This window comes from Mobula birostris, chromosome 15, assembly GCF_030028105.1.
Source record: "Mobula birostris isolate sMobBir1 chromosome 15, sMobBir1.hap1, whole genome shotgun sequence".
Lineage (NCBI taxonomy): Eukaryota > Metazoa > Chordata > Chondrichthyes > Myliobatiformes > Myliobatidae > Mobula > Mobula birostris.
Window position 1 is genome coordinate 15,455,057 of NC_092384.1, and position 12,782 is coordinate 15,467,838.

The 12,782-nt window shown below is 43.8% G+C and overlaps 1 protein-coding gene across 8 annotated transcripts in view; it reads left to right on the forward strand.

Moving 5' to 3' along the window:
• kifc3 (kinesin family member C3) overlaps positions 1 to 12,782 on the forward strand; it is a 78,062-nt gene that overhangs the window by 10,948 nt on the left and 54,332 nt on the right. For 5 of the 8 annotated variants that reach the window (XM_072279350.1, XM_072279355.1, XM_072279357.1 and 2 more), the window contains exons 2-3: positions 5,453 to 5,774; positions 10,874 to 11,012. In XM_072279350.1, the coding sequence (XP_072135451.1) occupies positions 10,899 to 11,012 (114 nt within the window). In that variant the 5' untranslated portion in view covers positions 5,453 to 5,774; positions 10,874 to 10,898. Of the gene's footprint in view, positions 1 to 5,452; positions 5,775 to 7,366; positions 7,511 to 10,873; positions 11,013 to 12,782 lie in introns of those variants that run through there. The other 3 variants (XM_072279351.1, XM_072279352.1, XM_072279353.1) reach the window with 3 other exon arrangements.

The window sequence follows — 12,782 nt, forward strand, 5'->3', positions numbered from 1 at the left end:
CACTGAGTCATAGAACAATACGGCACATCACAGGGTCTTCAGTGTGTTGGATCCAAGCTGGCCATGGTGCCCTCCAACTCATCAGTTTCCTGGATTTAGTCATATCCCTCCAAATCCTGCCCCTCCATCTACAGATCCAAGTGTCTCCTAAATGATACTACTGTACCTGCCTCAGCCACCTCCTCTGGCAGCTTGTTCCACATACTCACCACCCTCTGTGTGAAAGCATTGCTGCTCCGGTCCTTTTTAAATCTTTCACCCCTCACCTTCAACCTATGCTCCCTAATTTTGGACACCCCTAACCTATGGAAAAGACTGTTACCAGCCACCTTATGTGTGCTTCTTATAATTGTAAGCATTTCTGTAAGGCTCCCCACCCCCACCCCCACATCATTCTCCTGTGTTCCAAGAAACAAAGACGTGCTCTGACCAACATTTACCTATAACTCAGGCCCCCTAGTCCTGGCAGCATCCTTGTAATTTTTCAAAACTTCTGGAACACTACTTCTCCCCTGCTGGTCTCACATCCGTTATACCATTGTCAATAAGTTTGACTTGTTAATGTACTCTCCTTCATTCTACTCTCTGTAAACCTGGGAGTATCCAAATATCTCCAACTCATGTCCACTCATTGCTACCCCTACTTTAACAAGTTCTCTTTGGAATGATGGCTCTTTTATTTTAAAAGAAAGATTTTAGAAGTATTTTTATTGTTATGTCAGATATCATCACTGCTTACCTTTTGCTGTTATTTTAAAGTTCCTGTACCTAATAAGGTGGTCGCAGAGTGTATTTTGTTTTGAGTATTCTGCACTTCTAGAGTTCTATTATCTTGATTGTCTGACTTGAGAGTCTAGCTGGGTATTGGGAGACTAGCATGGGATCACCTCAGAGCTGTCTCTATCTCTTCCGTTTCCCAAGACCTTTCATAGATTTGTTGGGCTTGAAGGGCCTGTGCTGTGATGTATCTCTTTAAATAAATTAAAGAAAGTAAGTCCAACTACCTTTGAGCATTGTGGATGTGCAATGTCAGCACTGGAGTGTGTGCCAACATTTGTAGGTTGCCCCAGGACACCCTGTGTGTTGGCTATGAAGGCAAATGACATATTTTACTGTCTGCTTTGATGTACATGCGATCAATAAATGTATCATGATTTTTAGAAGGTTTAATTGTTTGCTGTAATCTTTTTGATGGGTTGATGCCCATTTTTGCTTGATAAGGTTCTTGTGAAGTGGCTGGGATATTTTGCCGTTGTTACTAAATGCAATGCATATTGCCACCAGTATCAAGTTCACAATGATAGATTTAAGCACTTGGTTGGTTTATTTTGCTTTAGGCCATCCTTTTTCTTTCTACCCGTCTGACTCTTACTCTGTGACTCCATGAATGTCCTTCAAGCTTTAAGGGGATGGTCACTGATGGCCGCTGAGGTACGAAGAAGGAGGGTTGAGGATACCTTCTGCTGGAGTTGGCAGAGGAGAGTAGGGAGCTTTGCCACATTGTCTGGTGTGGTGTGTGTTCGGGCCTGGGGTGATTGGATATGACCACATAGGAGAGAGCTGATTTGGGAATTCCAACCAGTTTAATGCTTTGACCTGGGGTGTGTTGATTATAGTTGAGTTAAATTTATTTGAACTTTGATTATTCCAGTGGTTTCCTACCTGGCCACCCACCCTGATCTTCGGTGTGTCTGCTCTCTGATGTGGACTCTGACTTGTATCAAATCCCATTTGCCCCTTGTTTCTCTGCTTCCATCAGGATAGGCTTAGCAGTTCTCGATGTTAAGATCCTCATCCATTTCTGACATTTTTTTCCCTCTTGTTGTACCCAGTGTAGTAAATGGCTGTTGTGTCTTTGTGTTGGTTGTTGGAGTCCTGGAAGATCCAGAGTCTCCCAGGGAACTACATCTATGTGAAGTTCATCCAGCTGCAGCTCCTTGAAGACCATGTTAGGGATCTGGAGCAGCAGCTGGATGACCCTTGACTTGTATGGGACAGTCAGGAGATCATTGATCAGAGTTACAGGGAAGTAGTCACTCCTGAGTTGTAGGAGGCAAGTAGCTGGGCGACCGTCAGGAGAAATGTAACTGTGAGTTAGCGGTTAGCACAGAGTACCCCTGTGGCCATTCCCCTCAATAATAAGTATACCGCTTTGGATACTTTTGTGGGGGATGACCTCCCAGGGGAATGCCACAGAGACTGGGTTACTGGCATTGAGCATAAGTCCATGGTCCAGAAGGGAAGGGGGATAATGATAGGGGACTCAATAGTGAGGGGAACAGACAGGAGATTCTGTGGACGTGAACAGGATACCTGAAAGGTATGTTACCTCCCAGGTGCCAGGGTCAGGGATGTCTCGTATCGTGTCCACAACATTTTGGAGAGGGAGGGAGAGTAGCCAGATGTCTTGGTACATATTGGTACCAATGACATAGCAAGGAAGAGCAAAGAGGTCCTGAAAAGCGTATTTAGAGAGCTAGGCAGAAAGGGATGCAGAATGAAAAAAGTAGCAAATACAGTACTCACAAAGTGTTATATCTCAATGCACGGAGTATAAGAAATAAGGTGGATGATCTTGTTGCACTATTACAGATTGTCAGGTATGATGTTGTAGCCATCTCTGAATCGTGGCTGAAGGATGGTTGTAGTTGGGAGCTGAATGTCCGAGGTTACACATTGTGTTGGAGGGATAGGAAGGTAGGCAGGGGGGTGGTGAGGCTCTGCTGGTAAAGGATGGCACCAAATCAGTAGAAAGATGTGACATAGGATCGGAAGATTTGAATCCTTGTGAGTTGATTTTAAAAAACTGCAAGGGTAAAAGGACCCTGATGGCAGTTATATACAGGCCTCCCAACAGTGGCTGGGATGTGGTCCACGGTTTACAACAGGAAATAGTAAAAGCATGTCAAAAGGGCAATGTTATGATAGTTATGGGAGGTTTCAACATGCAGGTTGATAGGGAAAATCAGTTTGCTAATGGATCTCAAGAGAATGAGTTTGTTGAATGCCTAAGAGATAGCTTTCTAGAACAGTTTGTCATTGAGTGTTCTTAGGGATCAGCTATATTGGATTGGGTGTTATGTTAGGAGCCAGAGGTAATTAGGGAGCTTATGGTAAAAGAACCCGTAAGAGGCAGTGGTCACAATATGATTCAAGTTCAACTTGAAATTTGATAGGGAGAAAATAAAGTCTGATGTAGCAGTATTTCAGTGGAGTAAAGGGAATTACAGTGGTATGAGAGAGGAGTTGGCCAAAGTAAATTGGAAGGAGCTGCTGGCAGGGATGTCAGCAGAGCAGCGATGCATGCGTTTCTGAGAAAAATGAGGAAGGTCCAGGACATGTGTATTCCAAAAATGAAGGAATACTCAAATGGTAGAATAGTACAGTTGTGGCTGACAAGGGAAGTCAAAGCTATTGTAAAAGCAAAAGAGAGGGCATACAACAAAGCAAAAAATAATGGTAAGATAAAGGATTGGGAAGCTTTTTAAAAACCTACAGAGAGCAACTAAAAGAATCATTAGGAGGAAAAAGATGACTATGAAAGCAAGCTAGCAAGCAGTGTCAAAGTGGATAGTAAAATCTTTTTCAAGTATGTTTCAAAAAAAAGAGAGATGAGAGTAGATATAGGACCACTAGAAAATGAGGCAAGAGAAATAATAACGGGGGACAAGGAGATGGCAGATGAATTGATGAGTATTTTGCAACAGTCTTCACGGTGGAAGGCACTAGCAGTGTGCCAGATGTTGAAGGATGTGAGGAAAGAGAAGTGAGTGCAATTACTATTACAAGGGAGAAGGTGCTCAAAAAGCTGAAAGACCTAAAAGACAAGTCACCTGGACCAGATGAACTGCACCCTAGGGTTCTGAAAGAAGTAGTGTTAGAGATTGTGGAGGCATTAGTAATAATCTTTCAAAAATCATTGGACTCTGGCATGATGCCAGAGGACTGGAAAATTGCAAATGTTGTTCCACTCTTTAAGAAAGGAGGAGGGCAGCAAAAAGGAAATTATAGACCAGTTAGCCTGACCTCAGTGGTTGGGAAGATGTTGGAGTCAATTGTTATGGTGATGCAGGACAAAATAAGACAAAGTCAGCATGGTTTCTTTAAAAGAAAATCTTGCCTGACAAACTTGTTGGAATTCTTTGAAGAGATTACAAGTAGAATGGATAAAAGGGATGTAGTGGATGTTATATATTTGGACTTTCAGACGACCTTTGACAAGGTGCCACACATGAGGCTACTTACCAAGTTAAGTGCCCATGGTATTATAGGGAAGTTACTGGCAAGGTTAGAGCATTTGCTGATTGGTAGGAGGCAGTGAGTGGAAATAGAAGGATCCTTTTCTGGTTGGATGCCAGTGACTAGTGGTGCTCCACAGGGGTCAGTGTTGGGACCTCCTCCTTTTTATGCTGTACTTCAGTTATTTATATGATGGAATAGATGGCTTTGTTGCCAGGTTTGCAGATGATATGAAGGTAGGTGGAGGGGCAGGTAGTGTTGAGGAAACGGGTAGGCTGCAGAAGGGACTTAGATTAGGAGAATGGGCAAAAAAGTGGCAAGTGAAATATAATATTAGAAAATGCATGGTCATGCACTTTGGTAGAAGAAATAAATGTGCAGCCGATTTTCGAAATGAGAAGAAAATCCAAAAATTTGAGATGCAAAGGACTTGGGAGACCTTGTGCAGAACACCCTAAAGGTTAATGTTCATGTAGAGTCGGTGGTGAGGGAGGCAAGTACAATGTTAGCATTCATTTCAAGAGGTCTAGAATACAAGAGCAGGGGTGTGATGCTGAGGCACTGGTGAGACCTCACCTTTAGTATTGTGAACACTTTTGGGCTCCGCATCGAAGAAAAGATGTGCTGGCATTGGAGAGGGTTCAGAGGAGATTCATAAAGATGATTCCGGGAATGAAAGGGTTATCATAAGAGGGATGTTAGATAGCTCTGGGTCTGTACTCGCTGGAATGTAGAAGGATTTGGGCGGTGGGGGGGGGGAGAATCTCATTGAAACCTATCGAATGTTAAAAGGCCTGGACAGAGCAAATGTTTCCCATAGTTGGGGGAGTCTAGGACAAGAGGGCACAGTCGCAGTATAGAGGGGCGTCCATTTAAAACAGAGACGCGGAGAAATTTCTTTAGTCCAAGGGGTGGTGAATTTGTGGAATTTGTTACCGCAGACAGCTGTGGAGGCCAAGTTGTTGGGTGTATTTAAGGCAGATCTTGATAGGTTCTTGATTAGACATGGCATCAAATGTTACGGGGAGAAGGCCAGGGAGTGGGGCTGAGGAGGGAGAAAAGGATCAGCCATGACCTAACTCTGCACCTATGTCTTATTTTCTTATGGTAAATGGTTGGGTTCAGAGGGATGTGAAGCCATGGAGAAGTTGGCAGGGGAGTTGTGATGGCTGAGCCCATAACTACTGAAACTCATCTTTCCTTTTGATTTTAGGGCACAAGCTCTGGCTGAAGCTCTGGGTGTTGATCGGCCCTTGCCAAAGTGGGGATCAAAGCTCCACCCCATCATTTCAGGAATTGCAGATGCCAGGGCACTCATTGGACCAGAAGTATCTGGAGGAGTGGAAGAAACTGGTGGAGCTGCATTTTTGAGATGGTTAACTGAACTGGGCGTGTCAAGTAGCTTTTATTTTAAGTGAGAACAAATTCTGGTTCTTTCATCAATCAGAGCATGGTGTGGAAAGTACTGCATTCGGAGACATTGGCATATCCATTTCCATACATCGATGCTTAAATCAGAGCGGAGGGACTGAGAGGTAATGTCTATGACTTCTGGCCTTTTTTGCAGGTCGGGTACTATAAGTATATTTTACATCCCTCCCCACCCAGCTGCTCTTTAGTAATCTTCCTCCTACCCTGGGTTTGGGAGTTTGTAATGAATTAAGCCAGAGATTAGAGCATGAAAAATACTCTGGGAAAGGAGCCATGCTTAGCAGTTAAACTCTGATCTTAGTGCAGCTATCTCCCAAACATTATTCCCGGTGGTTTACTGTCTTCAGGTAGTGGCAAAAGGTCATTGTTCATTGCTGCTAGTTACTTTACCATGACTTTTTGATTTAATTTGGTAAATTGGTTTATTATTGTCACTTGTGTCGAGATACAGTGAAACTTTGTCTTGCATGCTATTCATACAGATCAGCTCATTGTATCCATGCATTGAGGTAGTACAAGGTAAGACCAACAGAATACAGAATAAAATGTTGCAGTTACAGAGAAAGTGCAGTACAGGTAGACAATAAGTTTCAAGGTAATGACAAAATAGATTGTTAGGTCACTTGTATCATATTTAAGAGTGTGCAGTAGTCTCATCACAGAAGGATAGAAGCTGTGGTAATGGTATACGCTCTCAGGCTTTTGTATCTTCTGCCCGATGGGAGAGGGAGAGAATAGACAACGTCAGAGCTGGGTGGGATCTTTGATTATGCTGCCTGATTTACTGAGGCACTAAGAAGTGTAGACAAGGTCCATGGAGGAGAAGCTGGTCTCTATGATGTGCTGAGCTGTGACCACAACTCTGCAATTGCCACACCAAGCCATGATGCATCCAGTTTGGATGCTTTGATTTTAAAAAAAACTGGTGAGAGTCAAAGCAGAGGTGACTAATTTCTTTAGTCTAAAGAAGTAGAATGATGAGCTCTGCTGGACCAGGGCAGACGATTAGTGACGTCACTTCTGGGAACTTGGCGCTCTCAGCCCTCTCAATCTCAGCACTATTCGTGCAGACACTGACTCCTTCCTGAAGGCAATGACCTGTTCTTTTGTTTGGTGGCATTGAGGGGAAGGTTGTTGACGTGGCACCATTTCACTCTCCTCTCTACCTCCTTCATGTGTTCCAACTTCTCATTGTCTAACTTACAGCCCACTATGATGGTGTTATCTGCACACTTCCAGGGTATTGGAGCCAAATCTTGCCGTGCAGTTGTGAGTCTGTAGGGAGAAAGTAAGGGGCTGAGGACACAACCTTGAGGATAATTGTGACAGAGGTGTCGCTGCCTATCATTACTGATTGTGATCTGTTGATCAGGAAGTCAAACATCCAGTTGCAAGGGAGGTGTTGAGTCCCAGGTCTAGGAGTCTGGAGATGAGTTTAAAAGCAGAGCTGTAGTCAATAGATATTAGTCTAAGATGGGTCTCTTTACTGTCCAGATGTTCCAGAGGTAAGTGTTGGGCAAAGGAGTTGGGCCCCACCATAGACCAATTTCAGCGGAAGGCGAATAGCAGTGGGTCTCTGGGACCCTGGAGCTGATGTGTGCCTTGACCAGCGTCTCGAAGCACTTCGTGATGGTGGATGTCAGAGCCACCGGGTAGTAGTTGTTAAGGAATATTACCTTGTTTTTCTTCGTTACAGGGATGATAGTGGCATTAAAGCAGGGAGAGGTTTTAAAAAATCTGCAAATGCCCCCGCCAGCTAATCTGTGCAGGATCAAAGGACACCATCCAGGCCAGATGCTTCCTCCTCCAGAAGACTGAACTTACATCTGCAATAGTGACCGTGGGTTTGGGTGCTAATATTCTAATCCCCTTCTATTCATACTCTTCCCCCCCCCCCCCCCATATATCCTGTCTTTGCTCTACCTCGAGCCTAGGTTTTGCTCAGTAAGTTGATTTACATGGTTGTCAGAATTTGTTTCATTTCACGGGTTTGAACCTAGTTTTTGAAAATTTCCTGTAGAAAGGGGGTGGTGTGGGATCACTGATGTCTCAGACCAGAAATACTTTTACTCGTTTTAATATAAGTTATACCACCCATGAGACATCTGACCATTACAGCTCTCTGGTCCTTGTGAGGTCAGAAGCACCAAGAAAGATAGTTGTCTGGACTCTTAACTTTATAACTGATGCAGCACTTTGAGGGAACAGTTCAGGCTGCAGGTCAGTGGTGTACCAGCGTCAGAAGCAGGTTATTGCCCAGGGGAAGGTTGGACTTGAGTACAATTTATCCATCCAGTTGTCATACTTGCATTACAGAGTGTTAAGTGGGACAATCAGATCAACTGGCTAAACAGTAAGGGATGGTCAGACCAGTGAATGAAAGTCAATGCCGAATCACTTTGGAGTTAAGCCATTAAATTATTTGATATTCAATTCTTCCAGAAGATGTTTGAAATAACGTAACAGATTTGTTAATAAAACTAAAGCTATGAGATTAAAAATGAGCTTGGGTATGAAATGGGCTCAGGAAGAGGACGGATAGCAGTGAATCATTTCTTTCCACAGTGCAGCAGAGAGGTGGGGTGTGCTCAGAATGTGGTATTGGATCACTGCATGTTAATGACCCAGATTTCAGCACTCTGACTCAAGGTTACAGCTGATGCAGATCTCAATTACAGTGAATGTTGTGGAGACTTCACAGAAAGATATGTACGGTGTGATGGTAGAGTGGTGTGTGGGTGATGACATTTAATGCAAAACAGCTTCACTTATTGATAGGGAGCATGAGAGATGTCCCTGTTTTAGAAGGTGCAGAGACAGCCACTGGGTGACCTCGTCAACAAACCTTGCAAAGTGGTGGGATAGATTGAGAAATCGCTGGGGTTGGAATCAGGTTTGTTATCACTGACGAATGCCCTGAAATTTATTGTTTTGCAGCAGCAGTACAGTGCAGTCTATAAATACTAACGATTAAAATAAGTGTATATTAGAATCAAGTTTAATATCACCAGCATATGTCGTGAAATTTGCCAACTTAAGCAGCAACTGTACAATCCAATCCATGATAATCTAGGAACAACAATAATTAACTAAATCAATTAAATCAATTACAGTAAGCATATCTTGCATATTAAGTAGTTTAATTAAAAATGGTGCAAAAACAGAAATAATGAAAGTGAGGTGTTTGTTCATGGACCGTTGAGAAATCTGATGGTGGAGGGGAAGATACTGTTCCTACAACGTTTGTGTGTGTGTGTGTGTGTGTGTGTGTGTGTGTGTGTGTGTGTGTGTGTGTGTGTCTGTCTGTCTGTCTGTCTGTCTTCGGGCTCCTATTCCACCTCCCTGATGGTCGTAATGAGAAGAGGGCGTATCCTGGGTGGTGAGGGTCTTTAATGAGAGACACTGTCTTTTTGAGGCATCGCGTTTTGAAAATGTCCTCAATGGTGGAGAGGTTAGTGCTCATGATGGAGCTGACTGAGTTTACAACCTATGAATGGATCATTGCATCCTTTCTTTATTAACGGAAGAATATTGTTTAAGGAAATTGTGCCCAATCTTTAATTCACTGATCAGAGTCCAGCTGAAATGTTAACTAATTCTGCGTACTGCACTTGAAACCAGAACTTTGAGGTTTTGCAGAAGATTCAGCAAGTGCTTAATGGTACTGTATTAATGAGAGGAAACTCAGCCGTCTCAAAGAATTGAAACATTCTCTATTTATGTTTGGATCAGAAATATTACCTGATTTGAGATTTTGTGAAAGTGTTCAAGAGCATCAGTGGCTTTGGTAGGAAAAATCTGTGGCAGAAGGGTTAGGATAAAAGAATTATAAGTAGTGCAACACACACCAAATGCTGGAGAAACTCAGCAAGTCAACAGCATCTACAGAAATTAATAGACAGTCAACGTTTCAGGCTGAGACCCTGCATCAGAACTGGTCCAAACCTTGACTGACCTGCAGAGTTCCTCCAGCATTTTGAGTATGTTGCAATATACACAATCTGCAGAATCTCTTGTGTTGCTTATCAGTAGTGTGATGATTTTTTTTACGATTATGCAGCAAGTTTTGTGACTTAACAAAGAAAAATAATGGAGAGAGTAGGGGAATGTGACTAATTGAAATGTTCTTTCAGAGAGCCTCAGCTGTGCTTTACTGTCCACATCCTCCTCGTCCTGTGGATTGGAATACCAGCACCTTCCAGGTTAGCTGGCCTGACTCTGGTTGCAGACAGGCAGTTCATTATCTTACTAGTTGGAGTGAGGGAACCAGATCATCATTAATGAAATGCTGATGATCTCAGCTTGTTTGATGGAATGGGGAACAAGGGCTTGATCTGGGCTATTGAGAGTTGGTGTTAATCTCCTCTGGTCTCTCTGTGCTTTACAGAGAAAGTGATGCTGCTCAGTCTCTTGTTCTTTTCCATTGGAGTGTTTTTCCCCCTCTGCTCTCCAGCCACAGGCTCAGATGTTTTCCTTGCTGTTCATTTCCTTTCTTCCTCTATGTGAGCTGACTGTTGTACTTCCGACCTCTGGAATCCTGAGAAGTCTGTACCTCAGTACCAGCTGGTAATTTCTAAATCAAGAAAGACTACAGGTCAAAATTCCAGCAAAGCACTGAAGAGCGAGATGGTGGATTAACCTTGCAAATAAACTGAATTAAGGTACAGTTGCGTTTGGGTGCTCCAGGGTATAGGAATTGATTATAGACCAGAAGATCATGTTCACTTTGACACACAATGTATTTCCAACAGAGAAAATTGGCAGGAAGAGAAGAGAGATGCAACAGTCTAGGCTTGAGTAGATAAACTTAAGGATGCTTAAGTCTACAAGGACTTCCCAAATGACGTGGTGAAGAAAACTTTTATTAGAATCAGTTGTATGGTCTGTGTTTTTTAACTAGGATCCAATATTACATTGGAGTGACACATCCTGGCCTTGAAATTGAAAGAGGTTTGATGTTGGTTTTGGCTGGATACCTGGTGAAGTAAGAGGAATTGTAGAATGTTTTCAGTAGTCATCTTTTTCTTGCATGAAAAGTCACAGTTGGGCACAGTTGGAAAACACTCGCAAGGACAGACATCCTGCAGATTAAACTTTCCTAAAATGCTGAGTATGAGTGAGCAGCTGAATAATTCTTGATGGTCCATTGTATGAGTAGCGGTGTTTCAAATGAACTGAGAGTCCTGGATGTTTCTTTCTGTAGCCCCAAGAGTCCTGAAGACCTATGAATGAACGAGATTGATGAACATCCATCTGCACCTCCTGAGCCAGTCCATGCCAAGGCAGGGACGTTGGATGGGAAGGGTTGCCTTCAGGAGGGAGATCTGCTCCACATTGTGAAGGTGAGTAGTGAGCAAGTGAACATTGAGTCTGTGGTCTCAGAGAGTGTCACGTGACAGCATGTTGCTGCAGGAATTACTGTGTATGGATGATAGTGTACGTTCCACATTTGAGAATAGATAGAGGTGAAGAGTGACAGGGCTGCATTGGGAATAGGGAAATGCCCATAGTTTTCCAGGTTAGGTGGTGGCTTTGTAATGTGAATACTGAGTGTATCTATCCCTCTTCCTCTCCCCCCTCTCCCCCCCCCCCGATCCCAACCTGCCCCTCCACCTATCTTTATATCATCTGCAAAGTTGGCCACAGAGTCATTAATTCTGTCATCCAGATCATTAACATATTGCATGAAAAGTAGCTGAGTCAGCAATGACACTTGTGGAACACCACCAATACCAGCAGCCACTCATTTCCCAGTGTTGAATCTAAAATGGTTTGTTCTTTGATCCTGTTGGGAAATATTTTATTGCTAAAATAATATGTCCTTGTCTCCACCCATACCTCTTGACATTGAGGAGATTGAAACAAGTGAGGCACCCCTCCCTCCCCCTGCCCCCCGCCCCCCCCCATCGTCACTGAATCTTACAGGAGCACCATTGAGAGCGTCCTGACAAGCTGCATCTCCATCTAGTTTTGGGAGCAGCAGAGCATCAGACCAGAAGTCCCTACAAAGGACTGTGATAGTCATAGTCATACTTTATCGATCCCGAGGGAAATTGATTTTCGATACAGTTGCACCAACCAAGAATAGAGTATAAATATAACAATATAAAACCATAAATAATTAAATAGTAATATGTAAATTATGCCAGGAAATAAGTCCAGGACCAGCCTATTGGCTCAGGGTGTCTGACCCTCCAAGGGAGGAGTTGTAAAGTTTGATGGCCACAGGCAGGAATGACTTCCTATGACGCTCTGTGCTGCATCTCGGTGGAATGAGTCTCTGGCTGCATGTACTCCTGTGCCCAGCCAGTACATTATGTAGTGGATGGGAGACATTGTCCAAGATGGCATGCAACTTGGACAGCATCCTCTTTTCAGACACCACCATCAGAGAGTCCAGTTCCATCCCCACAACATCACCGGCCTTACGAATGAGTTTGTTGATTCTGTTGGTGTCTGCTACCCTCAGCCTGCTGCCCCAGCACACACCAGCAAACATGATAGCACTGGTCACCACAGACTCGTAGAACATCCTCAGCATCGTCCGGCAGATGTTAAAGGACCTCAATCTCCTCAGGAAATAGAGACGGCTCTGACCCTTCTTGTAGACCGCCTCAGTGTTCTTTGACCAGTCCAGTTTATTGTCAATTCGTATCCCCGGGTATTTGTAATCCTCCACCATGTCCACACTGACCCCCTTGGATGGAAACAGGGGTCACCGGTACCTTAGCTCTCCTCAGGTCTACCACCAGCTCCTTAGTCTTTTTCACATTAAGCTGCAGATAATTCTGCTCACACCGTGTGACAAAGTTTCCTACTGTAGCCCTGTACTCAGCCTCATCTCCCTTGCTGATGCATCCAACTATGGCAGAGTCATCAGAAAACTTCTGAGAATGACAAGACTCTGTGCAGTATTTGAAGTCTGAGGTGTAAATGGTGAAGAGAAAGGGAGACAAGACAGTCCCCTGTGGAGCCCCAGTGCTGCTGATCACTCTGTCGGACGCACAGTGTTGCAAGCACACGTACTGTGGTCTGCCAGTCAGGTAATCAATAATCCATGACACCAGCAAAGAATCCACCTGCATCGCTGTCAGCTTCTCCCACAGCAGAGC